The sequence below is a fragment of the Podarcis muralis genome, chromosome 4, assembly GCF_964188315.1.
Source record: "Podarcis muralis chromosome 4, rPodMur119.hap1.1, whole genome shotgun sequence".
NCBI classification, from domain to species: domain Eukaryota; kingdom Metazoa; phylum Chordata; class Lepidosauria; order Squamata; family Lacertidae; genus Podarcis; species Podarcis muralis.
In genome coordinates, this window is record NC_135658.1 from 66,609,501 (window position 1) to 66,630,220 (window position 20,720).

The following is a 20,720-nucleotide window of genomic DNA, read 5'->3' on the forward strand; positions in this document are numbered from 1 at the left end:
CATTTGCCAGGACAAATACAGTGGTACCTCTGGTTACGTACTTAATTCGTTCTGGAGATCCGTTCTTAACCTGAAACTGTACTTAACCTGAAGCACCACTTAAGCTAATGGGGCCTCCCGCTGCCGCTGCGCCACCGGAGCACAATTTCTGTTCTCATCCTGAAGCAAAGTTCTTAACCCGAGGTACTATTTCTGGGTAAGCGGAGTCTGTAACCTGAAGCGTATGTAACCTGAAGCGTATGTAACCCGAGGTACCACTGTAGATATAAGTGGCATGTTATAAAGCAGCATGAGATAGAATTCAAGTGAACCAATGTCGTCCTTATCCAATGAACCAAATATTTCATTGATTCTAATAAATGAATGGGCATGTATTAAATATGGATGGAATGTGTCAGGTTTCAGAAACTTCAGAAGCTCATCTTCCAAGTTATTCTTTTCCTTAGATAATGGAATGCACTTTTCACAATACTTCTTTTTAACTCAACTTTATGTATTTCTTACTCTCACATTACACTATACTACAGTAGAGGAAGTGATTGTAATCAACCCAAGTGAGATGTGTGAGGTGTCGGCCTTTGTATCACTTCTCCTCCTGTCATCACCCCAACCACACCCTGTGGAGCAAATTGTTCTTTTTAGCTCAAGTTGTTGTACTCTTGCACAGCTACCATTCAGTGTAACAGCCTTACTGAAAGAAATATCCTGTGACGACTGTACCCATATGTAATGATAGCTTAGAGAATAAAGCAGTTCACATTTATTGAGATGTTTTTATTGTCATAATCTTGTTCTCATGCCTCAGAAAGAAATCAGTCTGTCACTTTAGGGTTTCGTCCTTTATGATTTTGTTTTGCTTTCTTTCTAGAAATTGCAGTGCTTTTCATATTCTTGTAGGGCGTACTATTGGCTTCACCCCATTAGTTTGGCCATCACAGCCTCAAATTCTTCAAAACTGACTTCTCCATCATTATTTTTGTCCATCTCTTTGAATATGGCATCAATAGTAGAAGCCTGTGATTTTAATACAAAACAAGAAGGTCAAATCAATGGATGTCACCTTAGTGACAATAATTTTGCTATTTTCTCTCTACTTTGAGATTTGCTGTCTCTGTGAAGCAGTCCCTGGCTTATACTTACTCAAGTCACTGTGTGGTTCATTTTTAAAGTTTCTTAGGTTACCATTTGATATTTGGCTTCCCCAGTTGTTTAACAATGAGGTTCTATATAGATTGTAATCCTACACACACTCACTTAGACTAAGTCATACTCAGAGTAGATCTGTTAAAATCGATGGACATAAGTTAGCAACCTAGTGGCTCTATTCTGAATATAACTTTTAAGATACAGCCCATAATTTCCAATGTAAGAACTAAGTGCTTTAAGGACTGGAATGCCAGTCGTTAAATATTTTACTATAAATGAGATACTAAAACTGAAGATTAAAGCACTGGTGCTACAATTACAAGCAAATTTCTTAAACGTAATGGTCAGTTTTGCTCCAGCCACGGAGGACACCTACTGACATGCTGTTCAGCTAAACTTCAGCCCAGCATTTATTGTGTCTCTCTTTCTGTGACGGGTTGCTTACAGTGTTAGTGCTGCTCAGATTAGACCCATTGATAGCAATGAGCATGACTAACGTCATCAATTTCAGTGGGTCTAGTCTGAGTATAACTTATGTGCCAATGAACCTCCAGCAATCTATCTCAGGCATTGTGGAGTAAATATATATACATTAAATAAAACAATGTACAGTACATTATGGGACTATGAGCACATGCCTCATTAGGAAAAATGGAAATGCTTGGGGCTTCATTCTTTTAAATTCTGCGCTTTCTGCAGTCTTGCTCTCTTCATCCCCAGTTAAATATTTGGCAAATATTACTTCTGTAATTGCTTTTGGACATTTCCACACACTTTCATATGCTGCCTCAATGAAACAGTTATGGACTTGCCTTTGGTACATTTGGAAATTCCTTCTCAATTAATTCTTTCAGTTCACATTGCGATAGTTGATTAGGATCACCCCCTTTTGAAGCATACTTGGCGAAAACCTTTCTCAGTTCTTCAGTAGATGTCTTGGGCATTTTATAGACCTCCTGAAAAGGTAATGTTCCAGTGTGCTCAAATTAGAAATAAAGAAAAGAACACAGAAGTAGAATAAGCTAACAAAAAATCACCACAAAAGAGGATCAAAATATGCAAATCACTTGATTATTATTTATATTTCACTCTTCTATGAAAAACTAAACAAAGTGACTTACAAATAAAAACAAAATCAAAAGATAACAAAAGCAGTCATAACAGTCAATCAGGATTATTTTAAAAACAGTGTAAATAACTTTGTTTAAAACTGTTATCTGCAACAGTTTCCTGTACATGTTGCAGCTTCTGTTTTTCAGTCTTCCACAATTGCAGCTACAGGGCAAATTCATATATTTAAACCTGTTACCTTATCCTGATCAAATTGCATGTCCATTGATGGCCCCACACATTTCTGTTTGCAATTTGTATGCAGCCTACTGACTGCCTGAACAGATTTATTCCAGCAGAAAATATATGTGGTTTTTTTACACATTTATTCAAAAGTTACAATACAGCTTTGTCCACTGTCATAATATCACAGAATGATCACTTCATTCTTCAATCCCAAATCTCCGTCATGTTGGCTCACCAAATACCCTCAGTAGGAACCCAACTATCAATCTGGTTTACTAGACATTTTCAATCAATATATCCCGTCCACAGACACGTCTGCAATGCTGTTGGCATTAAAATACCCGATTCTTCGGTGTTTATGATGAAGACTACCTACAGCTGCACCAGTATGAAGCAAAAGCAATAGAGTAATGTATTTGAATTTACATGTTACATACTCAGGATGAATGCAAGGAGAAGCAACATTTTGAACATAGTTTTTATCTAGAACAGTATTAGAAAGATTGGGAAGCAGGTGATCAACACAGAAAACAGGCGAGCAGCAGATAAAATATGGCATGATATATGGCATGAAGAAATAAAAGTTGGAAAAACTGAATTGCCTGATATCCCGGATTTCTGTCTGCCACTTTGTGGAGGCAAAAAAACCACACCACCTGGTGATACCCACTCACTCTACAGTTTCTAGGTTCATTTCCTTGGAAGCACACCCTGCCCATTTCAAATTACTTCCAATTAAGTGTGTTTTAGAAATACTAACTTGGAACTTCATCTTTTGCAAAGTTCAGTTCCCTGATCCAGCAAGGGAATTGTAATGATCAGCTACAGATGGACTATTCATTGTTGGTGGGGATGTGCAATCCTAATTCTATTGAACGGTTTAAGAAAGGCGCTTCCATAGCCACTGTCTCACATTGCTAATTCTAACAATAACATTCTTGTAGCATTATAATAGGATTTGAGCCATTGCATTTAAGCAACTGAACTCTGTGGAGGATTAGATCTAGGGCATACTTCGTGGTTTTTCAATTCATGCCCCTCAGAAGGGGCCTTGGCGGGGGTGAATATTGCGCCCACATCCCTTTATAGGAGGGTTACTACAGGTTGAAAACAATTACACAGCTTTTCATATGGCATTCCCCACAATGCAATACTATATAGTAGAATAGCATGACAACACTTGCCGTTTTGTTAGCAATGACATCTCTAAATAATAAGTGATACTATACTGCCAATAGTAAAGCAATTTAAATATGGATATCAAATGATTTCAGAACTAGTTGCAAGTGCCAGTTCTAAATTAATTTGTGCTGCAGGCTGAAAATGGGGCTTGTTTTTCAGACTGACCAGATGAGTTTTAAAATGGATAAGAAGTTACAACTCAATGTCATGCAGGGTAGTAGCCCAAGACTGAGTAAACTACAGCTTCCAGGGCAATTACCGTATTTAAAACAATAAAACAAACAAGCATAGATTATCACATGAAATTCAGATCTTACTTACCTTGCTCTGCAAACCTAAAACCCCCTGAAATTGTCAAGGCAGCTTTAAAAGACGCAGTTTGAGACTGGCATTCTTATAGTTGTCTGAGGCAGGAGTGTCAACCTGATTGTGAAATGTTTGTGTTGTTTGTTGCTATTAACAATAATAATTAATAGTTTAAGTTTGTTTGTACTTCTTTCCCATGTCTTTGTTTCAAAATTCCTAATTATATTTCTGCAAGAAAGAACTCCCTTTGACTAGGGTGCCACCTTTGTTCTGGCAAAATACAGGATAGGGAGAGGAGGGGCGGTTGGGGGTGATTCCCCCCTCCCCCCCAAAAAATCTGGGGCTGATGTGACTTCAGAGCAATCCATTGCAATCTACTGCAGCCTAACAGGATGGCCCCTAGAATTTGACACAGAAAATGCCCTTTCCCACACGGCCACCTCCCAAACCTCCGAGGTCAGTGGACCTAGCAAGAGAGTCCCTTTGTACACCTGTAGATATTTCAGATATTTGTGACCCGAGTTGTTTAGGGCTTTAAACACTAGTGTGAGCACAGTGAATTGGGCCTGGAAACAAACTGGGATCCAGTGCAACTCTTTTAAAAAAGGTGATAGGAGTTCTAAATGGAATCTCAAGTAATCTGTCATATTGAAGTTTCTGGATCATCTTCCAGGGCAGCCCCATGTAGAATATCGTGGTCAAATCATTTCTATATAGGTTAGCATTGTGAAGGGTTTGTTACCATTTTGGTGCTAAGCAGGTTTTTTCCACTAGGCTAACTTTTCACTCTTTTAAGCTGTTGTGAGTTTTTATTCATGGGAGTTTTATCCTCTTCTAGCATTGTTTTAGAGTTGTCTATATTTTTACAGTTTTTAAGCTATCCTTGTCATGCTGATGGGCCACTGAAGGACAGGAATACATTTCAGGGGGTGGGGAGGATATTTGCTACAGATGCTTTGAGCTTCCAAGCTAAGAAAAAAAGTAGATTTTTCTTCTTATCAGCATTATTCTTATTATGTCTTTAGTGTTGTATCATCTGCTTGATGTTATGAAACATCTAATACTGTTTTCATAAGAGTGAATGGTGTTTTCTTTGTGTAGCATTGATCCTCAACCACATTTGACAGAAATTTCATTAGTTCATATATACCCTTTGTGTGTACATGGGAAGTGGAAGAGTAAAATCGCCATATGATGATAAACTAAAATCTCGTTTGAGCAAAAATCTTTTAGCCTCTTGCATTCTAAGTTTCAGTCTTAGCAAAATACTTAAATATGTTAATTTAAATTTAAATCAATGTAAATATTATTTGAAATCACTTGGTCAACTCACCCAACACAGTGTTGCGGTCTTTGTTTTTTTAAGTTTGATTCTCCCTTTTCTGCTTAAGTTTAACTGGGTCAGGCCCATTTTTTTCTGGGAAAGGATTTCTAAAACGCAAAAGATCCACATAGTAAATACATTGGGCGCTACACCTTCATTAGAGCAAAGCACACCCAGTATACTGTCAGTAGCTGTAACATAAAGAACAGAGCCTATGTTGAAACTCTTCCCTGACCCTCAACATCTCAGTTTCAGTGGTAGTACCATCTGTGGGTTGAACCTATTTTTATTGTATACAATGTTGCTGTACTAGAAACATGGGAAGATTTATGGGCATGCAAGGTGGTGACCCGAGTGCTTTGTATAGCATAGAAATAATGTAAACCAAAGTAAATGTTTTTCTTCGTTAAGGTCATTGACATGCCTGAACACAATCCTGGAGACATGGGAGGAACAATGAGACTAGGGGAAAGGAAAACTATCTTTAATACAAAGGACTCTATCTTAAGTAAGTCTTACGTTCTTTGGCAGATGTATTTGCTTCTGTGATATATATGTTTTTTAAAAAACGCATATCTGTATGTAAAAATAATACATATTCATATAATGTATGAATGACTTAAGTGTAATAATGGTTTGATTCACTACCTTTTCTTCATATTTAGTTATGATCATGGAAAAAGAAGGGGCCTAATGTTTATCGTCCAAAAAAGTAACAAGTAGCCATATTCCCTTTTCTTCAGAAGTCCTGCTTTTTAATATATGGCACAGTCTTTATGGTTTAATAAGACCAACTAAAATTTGTTGACCTGTTCAGATTTCCGAAAAGTGTGCTTCCCTTGTAAAGCATAAATCAAAAGCCCCCTTCTTTTTCGAAGTATCAAGCTGAGCAGCAGCTACACATGTCTCTTCATTATGTAGAGGAGGACAGGGGGAAAAGACCATTAGAAAACCATAAGAAAGCACAGAGCACCTCGTCTTCCACCTTTCCTTTCCCGGCTGTAGTAGGGATCCTCAAATTTCATAAAACAATTCAAATACCTTCAGAAAACCAGTCCCAGTTCTTTCGGTGGTTGATTGATTGCAGCCCATTTGCATATGAAGCTTCGGGAGTGCCTCTTGATTAACGCCAATAATCCAGATTAAGGAGGAACCTTCCACAAAGTAACAGAGGCTAGTCCATGATGGGGGCACACTCCCAGATCACTTCCGTTCTGCCTTCCAAGTTGGCAGACACAGGCTTGCACAACACTGTGGGATGCAGTGGACTTCCTAGACCCCAGTAGAAAGCACCAGGAGGATTTACGCCTCATGGCCTCCCTTTCCCCTGCCTGAACTTCTTTGAAGCCCCTGGAAGAGCTACGGAGAACAACCGCCATTGAATTGTGGGTATGGCTAGAAACCTGTACTTCACATTCTAAGTTGTGCACTAGCCAAGCACAGCCTGCCTACAATCTATCCTTTATTATTGTTGCATATTTATTCTAACCTTTCCATCTCAGGTTGAAAAAGAGTACATTCACATGAAAACTGACTTTTAAAAACTCCGTCAGAATTGTGGTTCAATAAATATCAAACATAGGCTGTGTTGCATTTCTCAACATTCAAATTCCAAAAAATGAGGGGTGCTAAAAAGTTGTAACATGACTTAGGCATTCAGAGAGTATTTTGGTTACATTTATATATTTAGGTAAGTTTAATGTGTGTAAAATTGCATACAAATCATTTAAAATGATTGCCAAGCACTTGAAGTTATATTATTATTATTATTATTATTATTATTATTATTATTATTATGCATTACCTGACACTTTCAGGTGGTAAAATTAAAATTATTTGCTTTTATGGAAGCAGTTCATGTGCTCCTTCATCAACCATAGATTTACCAAGCTAAACGTTATCCGGTAACAAAATTAAGAGCAGATTTGAATTTCTCACACCCAAAACCATATTTTAGGACCCCTTCATTGAAGAAATTAGCAAAAATTAAGTTTCACCTGTTAAAATAACACACATGCCATTGAAGATAAGAACTTGTCAAATAACAAACCTATTAAGCTATTCATTTTCATGTAAGCTGTATAATTTCGCCTTTAGGCAGTATTGTTTTTGACAAGTAGTGCAATAAGCATATTCATAATACTTTGGATTTATAATTAAAACACTGATATTAATTAGGAAGACTTTGTTAAGGAGCCATTTAACTCATAATGTGATGAGTGTAATCTCTCAGCCCTCCCGGAAGAGGCACTTCTAGTTGCTGTGAGAGATGGAAGCTCCAGATTCCTTTCCTGTATGTAAATAACTGGATTGGGGGGGAAACTAACTTGGAAAAAAAGACAAAAATTGCATGACTGTGTGATCATTTGTTTAGTAACAGATTGGTGGTTGTGGAGTCAGTGAAATACCCCCCTGCTTTTGTTGACCTGGTGCATATGCTTGTTTTAGATACATCAGTTTTCTAGCTCCTTTATTCATGATCTTATTATTGTAAGGAAGCTTTGCTTCAAGGCAAAGGAATAGTTTTGGATCACTGCAGTAAGAGTGCCTCATTCACCTTCTCCGAGACTGGCTGGCCATATCCATGGGAGGGTTTGTGACTTCCTTATGACTTTCCTTTCTCGTGGCCCCTCATGTCATCCTATCTCCCTCTGTCCCAGGGACCGTGGATCTCTGAACTTCTGGAAAGTGAGGTTGACCCTTGAACTCTCATGCCATTTCACTTTTTTAAATAGTAGCAGTTGTAGTGTGTAATACTTTAAGATGGATGGGCAAGCTGAGTGTCAGAGCATCTGCCTTATTCGCTGAAGGTCCCAGGTTCTGGGGAGCCATGCTAGTCACTGTTGATGGCGCTGAGCTAGATGGACCAATGATCTGACTCTGTATAAGGCAGCTTCCTATGTTCCTGGCCATTCTTTCTGCTGAATTCCACAAGCATCCAAGATAGCTGCAAAGAAACTATATTCCAGTTTAGGCTTTGCCACAAAAAGGGAAGTACAGAAAATATTACGAGCTGCAGGAGAAGGGACATGACATAGAATTTGACATGAGGTCTCTTGAAGCTGCACTTCTACTCCCCGTCTGAAATATCTTTTAGATACATGCTTCACTATCTTAAAAAAGATGTGTTTTTGAAGTATTTCTCTTTTATTCCATCCTTCTTCCCCAGTTTCTTAAACTCTCAATATAACCCCAATCTGCTTTTTGTTGTGTATGTTATAAGATGCAGGAAGTGTCTAGTTGCCTCTGGCAAGGTCCACATGTAGTCCGGGGAGATAGGGAGCCCTAAAGTTTGTTTTAAAATTCTAATGATCTTCCTTGCTTATCTTTTAGATATGTTCAACATTGTCCTGCCACATTACATGGCTAGACTGCATCTATTTGAATATCTGTGTTCCTTTATACGTAATTGATTGGAAAAATACTAGATTATACACAAAAATGTTATTTTTTACTTGTAACAGTAAAGCAGAAGTAACCCTTTAAATGTATTTGTAGGGAAACTTTATGGTGACGAAGTTTTTGTGGAAGAACGACATAGGCATCGCTATGAGGCAAGTAACTGCTAACGTAATTTTTGCTGTCTATCAGCCATGTTCAATTTGGAGTCAAGGCAACGCCACCTTTCCATTCCATCAGGTTTTCACAGTAAGACCATGAGAACTATTACCTGTATTAAACTGTATAAAACTGTATAAAACAGCCTTTATAAGCCTGTATAAAACTACAGACAAATGTAGGCTTTAAAGGGGTGTGACGGAAGTGTATTTTATCAGCATTTCCCTTCTCTGGAATGGAAAGTCTTCATAGAATCTGCATAATAAGTCTAAACAATAAAGTCTTATGAACTACTGCTTGAGATGTAGCACCACATACCCATTCAACAAGGAAAGTCCCAAACCTTACTGCAAATAAACTCAGTGCAAGGTGGTGTTTCCTTCTATGTGCTGTTCCTTAAATATGGAGGAGGGGATAAAATCCTTCACATAGGGGTACAATCCCAAAAGAAGCTAAAGAAACACTTGTCAGCCTCAGTGAGGCTTTATGAAGCAGAGTCCACTGAAAACACAGAGTTGCAGAAAAGAGTCCAGGGTCATTCAGGCCCTGAGTTTATCACATCAGTATTGATACTCAGAGCCACCTGAAATTAGGGGTTTGAAGGTTTGAGAACAGGCACCCAGATGGGCACTCTAAAAACTTAAGCAGAGTGTCTACCAGCAAAACTAATGAAAATGCACAAAGGAAACTCGGAGAAAGGGAATCATGGAGGACTGAGGGGAGACTCAGGTGGAAATCAGGAGATGCCGGACACTCAGTTCAGAGATTCGTTTTACAGTATAAAGTGTCTCTTCAAAAGGACACATGAAAACTCAGGACTCTCCATATCCAATCAACAGCATTGCTTCGAAAAGATGAGGAACTGAGGAAGATTAAGCAACACTGCTTCAGGAGGTCCTATGGTATTATATGGAGAGTAGCTGCCCACCAGAGGTATTGAACTGTAACCACCATCATTCCAGACTGTTAGCCATGCTGTCTGAATCTGATGGAAGTTGTAATCCAAAAGAACTGGAGGGCACCAGTTTGGAGAAGGATGGCAGAGGGGGTAGACACTGCCTTGTCTCTTTTAATAGCGTTAGGTGGGAAATTTTCAAGTGTACTTTGACTCAGCTTGCTAGATCTTTTCCAGTCTAGCTAACGTTTGCAGACAAAAGTAAGCCTTTGAGTTAAGCTGCTTCTGAGAGGACACATAGAACAATAGCAGAATACTGCTCTCTGGCAACAAAGGACTTAAATACAGTTTTTTCTGATTCTGTTTGTTTTGTTACTAGGCCACACAATAGTATACAGGCAAAGGCAGCTTTCTTTCTTTCTATCCGTTGTACTTCTTGACATTGAGTGTTTTTTCTCTCTTCCAGAAAGGATAAATGAGTATTTCCTTTAAAACTGATTCCCATATTTTGTAATACCTGCAAATTGCAACGTATGCTGATTGCTGTTTTGAAATCCATTGTCTCAGTTCAAGGTGCTGTGATTGAACCAGGATTTGGTAATCATTAGTGCCTTTCAGGATTCCTTCCATTCCTGTTCAGCTGGATAAACAAATTGAGCAAATGCTATTCTGGAAACCCTGTATGAAGTTTCACCATTCCAAACCTGGTTTCAAATGGTGGTTTGGAGACAGCTTTCGACCATAGCTTTCCTATGTTTAAGCAAAGCGGTATCTATACACAAGGGGAAGAAGCGGGAGTGCGAGTGTGTGTGGCACTCACAAATACCAAACCATGGTTTGGACATTATGTCTGAAACAGTCTTATCATGTTATTGTTAGTCCTGAAAGCTTTCTTTCATTAGAACCATTTAAAGGTATGTTTCAGCAAGAGAGAGAGATTATTGTAGCACAATAACCATCTATATGCATTGCCAATACTGATTCATATGTGGATGCACATCTCCACCGGTATTGCAGTTTTCATCTTAAAAGTATGTTTATCTTCTCTCTTTTGCTTTGCTCTTTCAAAGGTGAACCCTGAGTTGACTCACTTCTTTGAAGATAAAGGTTTGAGATTTGTTGGCCATGATACTGAAGGGAAAAGGATGGAGGTCATTGAGTTGAATGGTAAGGGCTTTGGTTTTTAGCTGCAGCATTCTCATATATAGGAAATGGAGGGTTCACTCTACAGAACCACACCTGACAGATACACACTGGAGAGGACTTTTATCTGCAGTTCTCATTCGGTCTTCTGTTAAAAAGAAGGAAAGCAGATTTCAGTTATTCCAGGAAGCCACATTTGTGAAGAGGGAATTACACTGTTTTGGGCTATAACTACTCTATTTTCAAGTAGCAGCTGGTCAAATGGTAGGATACATGAACCTGTAGAAAGAAAGTATGCTTCTTAGTTAAAAAACCAACAACAAAAAACAGCCAGGCAGGCTAATTTCGGAGGATATGTTCCACAGTCTGTTTTGCTCTAAGGGAAAATGGGCTGGAAAGAGGTACAGAAGATGCCTTGGTGGTTTTATATAGCCCAGACACATCAGCAGACACCCAAAAAATGGCTGATTGCTTTCTTATGGCACATTTTGTGGAGACACAATCATTGTTTTAGCAACTACTCAGCTTTAAATGTTCCTGCAGATGTTTCAAGTCTAAATTGTTCTTAAGGAAAATGTTCTTAAGGATAGACCACTCACAAAATGTCCTGCTTATTTATTTGAAATGTCTATATATTCGTTTTTTCAAACAAAACTCCAAAGTGACTAATCACCAGTATGCATATAGATTGACTTACAGCCATTTAGTCATGGCTGTTTACACTTTAAAGGTGTTGCTGCCCAATAAGGTATGTTTACAACATATTTTTATTTACTGCTAACCACAAAGTTTGAAATCTCTGTTTTAAAGGAGACAGTGTAAAAGTCTTGAATTCCAGGCACTGACATTTGTCAATACTTCACATTTAGGAATATACATATCCTTTGTCACAAACGTATGATACTGATATTAAAAACTGAATTATTGCAGAGATACTAGCTGTCTGTAAAAACAAAAATGTAAATTTACCTGGTTATGAAAGCCTGAAGCCTATAGTAATTAAATTTGGCTCCAGGATGTGACAGAAAGAATTCTTTCTATAGTCTCATGCTGATATGGCACAAAACGTAGGTTGTCCTTTTGGAGATATTTCAAAACCTGTAAGAAAGAACTGTCTAAGTGCATTTGTTTTATTTCTGCTATATTGCTTCTGATATACATACTGAAAACAGATCTTGATAAAATATGACAGTGTTGTTAAACACTGCTGCTATGAAAGAAATAACATAAGCAATGCAATGTGTGTGTGTGTGTGTGTGAGAGAGAGAGAGAGAGAGAGAGAGAGAGAGAGAGAGAGTGTGTGTGTATATACACCTCCGGATGCTGCACCCCCCTGCAATCCCTACACAGATCTGGCTGGCACAGGCCACAAAACCACAGCTCGCCCCTATACACGAAGCCAAGCCAGAGCACAACTAAGTGCAGTACAGCCATCTTCTCAGGAAAACTCTTCACAAAGTTCAAGAGGTCAAGACACAAAGGCTTTAGCAACTAATCCACACCTAATGACCCACCTAAGTGGTACTCAGGATATCACTCAAGAAATCACTCAAGATATCCCTCAAGTAATTAAGGAACAAAAGAAGAAAAGGCACACTAGCCTGGGAACTTCCTCTCTGCCCAGAACATTGGAGGCTATACACCACACCTCCTCAACAGTATTTATAGGAACTCAAACACTGAGATCCTGCTCTGTTCCAGTAACAAGAAGCCGAAAGCACCAGCCTGAAGATGACGAGTGAGACCTCGTCGAAACGTCGCCTAGACACCCCAACTTTTACACGGGAAGACACCCGAGGACACCAAAACCTATATATATATATATATATATATATATATATATAATATTTTTCCTTTGTCACATTCATATCAAATCATATCATCACATACAACTTTGCTCATACCGAGCATCGACTTCCCCCCTCCCACTCCCTGACTTTCTTAAGCAATCACAATCCTCTTCGCATTTCTATATCACCCTATTTACCTTCTTACCATACTTAAAAAAAATTACTTTAGTATTTGTAAATCAGTTTCAAAAATTATCATGACAAAATATTTTAAATCAAACCTGCAAATGTTCTCAAATGTTTACAATGTTCTTTCATATATTGTATAAATTTACTCCAGTCCTTTTGAAACAGTTCGTCACACTGGTTTCGGATTTTCCCTGTCAGTTTTGCCAGTTCTGCATGTTCAATCATTTTTATCTGCCATTCTTCCAAAGTTGGAAGTTCCTTCTGCTTCCATTTCTGGGCTAAAAGTGTCCTTGCAGCCGTGGTAGCATACATAAACATATTTAAGTCTACTTTTGGAATTTCTTCTTCCACAATAGAAAAGCCTCCGGTTTTTTAATAAAAGTATATTTAAAGATCTTTTCAATTCATCGTATATCATATCCCAGTAGGCTTTAACTTTACTACACGTCCACTACATATGGAAGAAATTCCCTTCCTTCTCCTTGCATTTCCAACATGCCTTATCTTGAGTTCTATACATTTTAGCAAGTTTATCAAATACCATCTATACATCATCTTCATTAAATTTTCCTTAAAGCAAGCAATGCAATCCTTAATGGTTTTCCAGAATCTGTTTTGGGTGGCAAGGCAAGACTTTTCATTCATAGCAGAAAACAAATCAGCTAAGCAAAGAAATACAGTTCCCTTGCCACTAATAGGCAAAGTATGCAAGTTTAGATATGCTTGTGGGGTGGGGTGGAGTGTTTATTCTACCGACTGAAGCATCTTTCCCCTATGGCAAGTGTTTTTCAACTGAGAGGCCTGTGTTGAAAGCAGAAAGTAGCTAATTGCAAAAAATGGGGCTGAAGGTTCACTTCCACTATTGTTACCTCTCCAGCCTCACAGCACTGATAAGCTAAGTGGAAAGCATTTCAAAGGAGGAAGATAATTGGGTGAAAGGAAGAATTAAATGGAATATGGTGGTGGGAGGGTGTGGCTGGCTGAACAGAAACATAGACCACACTGCAACATTTTGTTGCAGATCCCACTTATACTTGCCTATATTGCAGTAAGATTTATAACAAGATAATTTCTGTGCTGTTCTTTGAACCGTAAAGCTATCTAAAATTTACAGACATTAGCATTTATATTTTAAATGCTAACTACAGTGGTACCTCAGGTTAAGTACTTAATTCGTTCCGGAGGTCCGTACTTAACCTGAAACTGTTCTTAACCTGAAGCACCACTTTAGCTAATGGGGCCTCCTGCTGCTGCCACGCCGCCGGAGCACGATTTCTGTTCTCATCCTGAAGCAAAGTTCTTAACCTGAAGCACTATTTCTGAGTTAGAGGAGTCTGTAACCTGAAGTGTATGTAACCTGAAGTGTATGTAACCCGAGGTACCACTGTAATATGTACCGGTATCTTCATGTCTGAAATCAGGATTAAAGTCATTGTAATTTAAATAGTTTGTAATATTATTAGTGTTATATGTTTGCCTTTTAACTTTTTTTTTTTTTACTTTTCTCTGTGATTTATCTGTAGATCACCCGTATTTCATTGGTGTCCAGTTCCACCCAGAGTTTTCCTCAAGGCCTATGAAGCCATCGCCTGCCTACCTTGGCCTTTTGCTTGCTGCAACAGGGTCTCTCAGTGCCTACTTGCAACGTGGATGTAAATTGTCTCCTAGGTAACTTTGCTTTGTGTGTGTGTGTGTGTGTGTGTGTGTGTGATGGATGCTTCATAAAAAGCCTTCATGATTGATATGCAATTCCAGAAAAGCAAAGTTACTTTTGAAGTGTTTATTATTAGTTATTATGTGTACTAGAAAAGTTCTGAATAATGATTAGTTTTAAAAGGTCATTTGATGAGTTGATATATTGCTTTTTCTATGAGAGCCAAATAAACGTAGAGGTTGAGAAACCCATCCCTTAATCCCAGGCAATTAATTAAATCATGACTGCCTGCAGGGAATAAAAGCTGATTATCATAAAAGATTTCTGGGTTTCTAACTTACCTTTTTTATTTATGGGAGTTTTGCAGGAAACAATTACTTGGATTCAAAGATCTCACTAAATAAGTAAAATATACTTCCCTGGAGATTGGGAGGCTGACCAAACACAGAGGAAGAGGGACCCTCTAGAGCAGACCTTTCCAAACTTTTCCTGTTGGTCACACGCTTTTTAAATGTGCATCATTTTGCGACATAGTAATTCAGTTTTACTAGCAAACCAGAGGTTAAACTAACCCCTTTCCAGCCCCGGGAGGAGCGCATGTGTGTTCACACAACACACCTACAGACTGCAGCCGACACACTAATGTATTGCGACACACAGTTTGGATAGCTGTGCCCTGGAGTGAGGGTTTGGGGCTGCAGACAGTGGGAGGAGAAGAGGGGCAACACCCCCACCCCATATGAGAGCAAGTACCTTTTTTTGTACAAAATCCTTAGATTATTAGGATTATTTATAATTTACGCCCTTAACTGAAATAATAACAATTTGTAACAATTTATAATCATGTTCAGTCTAGAGCCATCTCTAAACAATACTGTGTTTTGTATTATTAATTTGTAACAGCGATAGTAAATTGTAACAGACTTCCAAAATGCCGTGCTTTTTATTTTCATACAGAAATGGGTTGCTTTCAGCTGATAATGTTATATCTGTACCAAGATATAAAAGAAGAGAAATGGATTTTGTATAATAAGAGATAAAATGTCTGTTCTTGAATTAATTCTTGAAATTACATATTAACCATGTTATTAACTTCTAAGTAAGTGTGTTTAGGATTGCAGCATAAAATAGCTCGACATGCTTTTTCACGTGCTAAAATTACATGCCCCCCCCCCCCGCTCCTCCCTTTCCAAAGCAGGAAGAGACAAACCAAAGTATTAGCTCAGTGTTATGTACAGAACAGTTCTTGTGGCTTGTTTCTCTCTGGGCACACTGCAAGAAGAAGCCAAGACCAAATGTTTTGTTCTTCTCATGGTTTGTTTTCTCCCAGGTTTGGAAAGGGTGTGCAACCGTAGTTTAACTTGGTATGATGTGTGAACCAGGTCATCGTATTTTAATATCTTTTTAATTTTTGGTGCAATATGCAAAACTGTTTCATAATACCGTGTTCTATTCCATGCTTCCTTGGGTACATTCAGAAGAAAGTAAGTACAGCAGCAGTAAGTACAAGATCTCTGACTATGTTGTTACTCGTGCTTTAAAATCAGTGACTAGCAAAACACCCCTCATTACAACAGAAGCTAGTACCAATCGTTCCTCTCTAATGGAGTCCCCATCAGCAGGCACTCTGCTTCCCAGGGTCAGGGAATCTCAGCTGAATCCCAGAGAACAGTGCTGTGTTCCCCAACCTTCCAAAAGAACAGCATGGCTGCTATTCTTGTCCTGAATATCATAAAAGCAAACTGCTGCTTTCAAGGACACCTTTCAGCTGAGACTTAAACCTTCTCCTGTCCTTGACATGGGATGCAGGTGGCGCTGTGGATTAAACCACAGAGCCTAGGACTTGTTAATCAGAAGGTCGGCGGTTCAAATCCCCGCGACGGGGTGAGCTCCTTTTGCTCGGTCCCTGCTCCTGCCAACCTAGCTGTTCAAAAGCACGTCAAAGTGCAAGTAGATAAATAGGTACTGCTGTGGCAGGAAGGTAAACGGCGTTTCCGTGCGCTGCTCTGGTTCGCCAGAAGCGGCTTAGTCATGCTGGCCACATGATCTGGAAGCTCCCTCGGCTAATAAAGGGAGATGAGCGCCGCAACCCCAGAGTCGGCCACGACTGGACCTAATGGTCAGGGGTACCTTTACCTTATCCTTGACATTGCTGAGGATGGGTTGGGATGATAGAGATGTTACTGAGACTGGGTGGAATGATAGGAGTGTCCGTCCCCCCCCCATGGTCTCCTCAATCACTTTTCTTCACTTAGAAAGCAGTCAGAGCACAGAGAAGGTTTGTTGTTGTTTTGTAATCAGGTGTGGAGGGAGCTGATAACCATGGGGTGCCTGGGTGCCCAACAACACAGGGCTGGAATACCCAGCCCAAATAAGAGCTTGTTGAACAATCCACTTCCTCACGGTTACAGAAATCTTGATGATCCCTATGTATCAAAGCAATAAAAGTTCTTGTTCAGAAATGGAGAGTCAATGGATTCATTCAGTCACCAGTACACAACCAGAAGACAGTTGAGTAATGGTTTCTGAATGCACCCCCAAAGCATCACCAGCAGTCATGGGCAATTGCAACTCTGCCGCCAGATGGAAATCAATACCGAATGCTGTACCTAGGCTGTTAATGCTTACCAGAACAGCTGCTTAAACCAAACAAGGGTTGCAAGTAGCACCCATGAAATACAATAGTTTATAAGAGGGACCATAATATTTTACTCTACCATTCTACTGATATAAGAAGATTGACTCAGTTTTGAAAGTTAGAAATATGGCTTGAATAATAACAGGTTTTCGTTAAACAAATGTTTACATCTAGTGACATTCAAGGACGTTTTACAAACTATATAGCAAATGAAACCTGAAAGAGACTTTAGCCTACTGCCCTTCAAAAAAAATATTAAATATGTAATCATTTTCCCAATTTGGAACTTTTGGCTAAAATAAGGGTGGAGTCAGATGACTACACTGTTTATGGGTGTTGCATGTTGATTGTGACTGATACACAATTGCTGAACCATGTCAAGTATTTATCACCCGGCGACTCATCACAAAATAGATTTCTCATCTGTTTAGCGCAGCTAAGATGCTATCAGCAGGAAGAAAGCTCTCATATGTTGAGATTACTACTTTGTTAATCATCCTGAGGGAATGAGCAGCCAAAGTTAAACAGTTTTTAAGGTTTACTGATTTCCATAAGGAAGAGCATTTAATATGTGTTTAATTCTTCCACTGAAACTAATGGGATTTGAAAATGCTTTATATTGATTGCTATTGTACTAATAGAGATTAAGAGTTGAAGGGGAAGAAATACGATTCTTATTCATTCTCAGGACAGCCATGGGCAGAATTCCTGCATTGCAGGGGGTTGGACTAGATGACTATTGGGGTCCCTTCCTAGTGTACAATACTATGATTCTATTATTCATTCATTCATTTCTGTTCAGTGACAGCTATGGCGACCTTAGTGACGACAGTTTTCCAGAAAAAGAATATCCCGAATCAGAAAGAGGCTGAACATTATTCCGAAGAGGAAGAGCATGGAAGAAACAGGTAAACTAGATCCCTAGTTGGAGATTCCCCAACCCCACCCCAAACCAAATACCTGCTTTCAAGGTGACAACATTTTCCCATTTGCTTCAAGGTCAAATGGTTCAGTTGTTTATTTATGGGCTTGCTTATAGAGATATTAATTGCTCATGTAGAAAAGGTGGTTGCATAGTAGTAATTTGTTTTCATGTTTCTCTTTCTTTCTTTCTTTCCAATATAAAAAAATAAGTGGAAGAAAAGGCATAATTGAAAAGATCATTCCAAGCAGGGGGAAACCTATTACATTTTAAAACCATCAGAGAAGACTAACATCACACAGCTGCTTTCCATATATCTTGTGAAGATCCCCCTGTGTTCCAGACAATGCTTCTACTGACCCAGAGAAAAAAAATCAATTCCATTTAAGCATTATAGCTCTTTTAAAATTGCATAAAGGACTGTCTCACTCTGTCTCATGTTTTCAGGTAAATGTTAGCTTTGTGCTAATTTTTGATGACTGGAAGGTATGGGAATATTTTGAATACATTTCTAAACCATTTGAAATTTCAGAATCCCTTAATAGCGTTGCTTATCAAATTAAAAAATGAAACTGTCCAATATACATAAATATGATCAGTACAGATTTGTTTTAGGTCTGTTTCCTTCATATTGTTATCGGATTGACCAATGCCTCTGATGCATTATAACCCTGTCTAATTTCTTAAGTGATGCTGATTTATTTCTATATAGAAATAAAATCTTGGTCTCCACCATTGTACACGATGATTGTCCTTCGACAGAAGTAATGTAGAAAGTATTTGCTGCACAGTACCAACCTAATAAATAATAGAGCAGAAGTTTGTGATGCTACAGATACATAAAATATGACTACATTAATGAAAAATAATTGGGTTCATCATACATTTAACATAACAGATTGGGGAGTAATAGTTAGACACAAGCCCATATCTTAGTTTCTATATCTGTGGCATACACATGTTAGGGAGTTGGTTGTGAACATGGATTTAATCCTAATTCCTTGTTTTGGTCTCCCAGCAGAGACTAGTTTGTGCCATGTGATCTCATCCGTTTGGGGATGCTCTATAATTTGTGGAATATTCAAACAGCTACTAGGGACACGGGGACAGAGATAAGTTTCTCTTTGGGCCCCAGAGAGGTTCAGAGACTGGTAACTTCCAGATACATTTTTTTTAGGTAGAACCTTTTTCAGCATGTCTGCTGCAGTAGAGTAGCAGTGTCACTAGTGCAGCAGCAAAGGATTGCTTTTTGCACTGCTTCTTTTGAGAGCCCTTTTGAGGTGAGTGGAGATATGTCCAGACACGAGCTAGCTTGATGGCATGCCTATCATCATCATCATTATTATTATTATTATTATTATTATTATTATTATTATTATTAGAGGAAGAAAGGGAATAAGAAGCTGTGTGTTTTAATATCCTGTGTCACTACAGGAAATTGCCCTGTTATTCAAGTGCTGTGTGTTTTTAAAGCGATTTTCCTTCCAAATAAAATTCTATACCTTAAGATGATATTTTACCAACTGCAATAGAAAACCATTAGTTTCCTAATGTTCAGGCCAGTGTAACATGTGAAGAGAAAACTGGGAAAAGTAACTTTCTTCCTGTATTTTTTTAATGCATTGGAAAATTTTATGAGAGTTGATGCTGCTAGATGACTGAGTCTCAGTTATCATACATTGATCGTTGCCATCTAAAGCATGTTAGATTTTCTTAAAGATTTCCTGTAAGTTTAAATTGAATTTTGAAATGCATTAAAATGTTAAATGAAGATATGTCTGTTACGTTATATTGCATTCAGTCAATAGAGCATGAAACTCTTTAATTTCAGGATTTGAGCCCAAGACCTTCATGGCAGGGATTGGGTTAGCTTACCCTCACGTCCCTTCCAACTTTACAATTCTGTTATTCTATTGGCCTAGTGAATGTGGCTAAAAGTTTCATTGGATTTTAAAAAGAAAGTATAGCTCCCATTTCTGTTCATGCCCTCTTTCCTTCTCTGGCTAGATTATGGCAAATAGCATTTTCTGACGATTCAGCTGTGGGCTACAAAATAAGCAGGGTTAGGGCGCACACTCTTGTCATGTTTTTATAATTCATACTTCATACATGAGGACTAAAAACTGACTATATAAGACAAAATGTAGGGGCCTAAACATACAGATGGCATCCAGGTTTATATTTTGTTTTCATTTAACCCAGATGAGGCAGTGGGCATTCTGAACCAGTGCTTGGGTTTGCTAAGGAGCTTATTGAAGCAAATAAACAGACCCATTCCAGCCAAAACAAAGTTGCTGTCATATAATGGCGCTTCTGTCCATTTGGGGGTTTGTTCAGTCTGCATTGGAAAGAGTTGTACTCCCCCTAAAGGGAAGGCTTGTTATTTGCAGGTGCTTTTAGATCCAGCACTATCACTTGAGGCTCAGGTGGCGGCAGTAGCAAGGAGTGCCTTTTAGCAGCTTCACCTGATCCATCAGCTATGACCCTACCTGGACAGATAGTCTCGTGGCAGTTACCTGTACTCTGTTAATCTCCCAGTTGGATTACTACAATGTATTAGATGTAAGCCTGCTTTGAAAACAGATAACCCAAACAGGGTAGCCAGCTTAAATGATTATTTACCAGTCCTTTGGGATCAACTGTTTTCAAAGCAGGCTTACATCTAATCATGTTACAA

General features: G+C 38.7%; 2 protein-coding genes across 6 annotated transcripts in view; one reads left to right on the plus strand and one right to left on the minus strand.

Moving 5' to 3' along the window:
* The window catches only part of CTPS2 (CTP synthase 2), a 63,806-nt gene extending 43,992 nt beyond the window's left edge, over positions 1-19,814 (plus strand). For all 5 annotated transcript variants that reach the window (XM_028727601.2, XM_077927486.1, XM_077927484.1 and 2 more), the window contains 6 exons: positions 5,666-5,762; positions 8,753-8,808; positions 10,778-10,874; positions 14,353-14,497; positions 17,924-18,029; positions 18,253-19,814. In XM_028727601.2, the coding sequence (XP_028583434.1) occupies positions 5,666-5,762; positions 8,753-8,808; positions 10,778-10,874; positions 14,353-14,497; positions 17,924-17,993 (465 nt within the window). In that variant the 3' untranslated portion in view covers positions 17,994-18,029; positions 18,253-19,814. The remainder of the gene's footprint in view (positions 1-5,665; positions 5,763-8,752; positions 8,809-10,777; positions 10,875-14,352; positions 14,498-17,923; positions 18,030-18,252) is intronic.
* S100G (S100 calcium binding protein G) lies at positions 769-3,970 on the minus strand. Its single transcript, XM_077927488.1, has 3 exons — positions 3,946-3,970; positions 1,954-2,102; positions 769-1,012 (listed from the first exon to the last, which is right to left on the minus strand). The coding sequence occupies exons 2-3, from the start codon at positions 2,088-2,090 to the stop codon at positions 913-915; spliced, it is 237 nt and encodes a 78-aa protein (XP_077783614.1). The 5' UTR covers positions 2,091-2,102; positions 3,946-3,970; the 3' UTR covers positions 769-912.
* Positions 19,815-20,720: the final 906 nt, after the last annotated feature.

Coding starts and splice junctions, on each gene's coding strand:
- S100G (XM_077927488.1), bottom strand. CDS start 2,090: ATGCCCAAGACATCTACTGAAGAACTGAGAAAGGTTTTCGCCAAGTAT. Junction 1,013..1,953: donor CCAAATGTACCAAAGGCAAG/TCCATAACTGTT, acceptor AAAATCACAGGC/TTCTACTATTGATGCCATAT.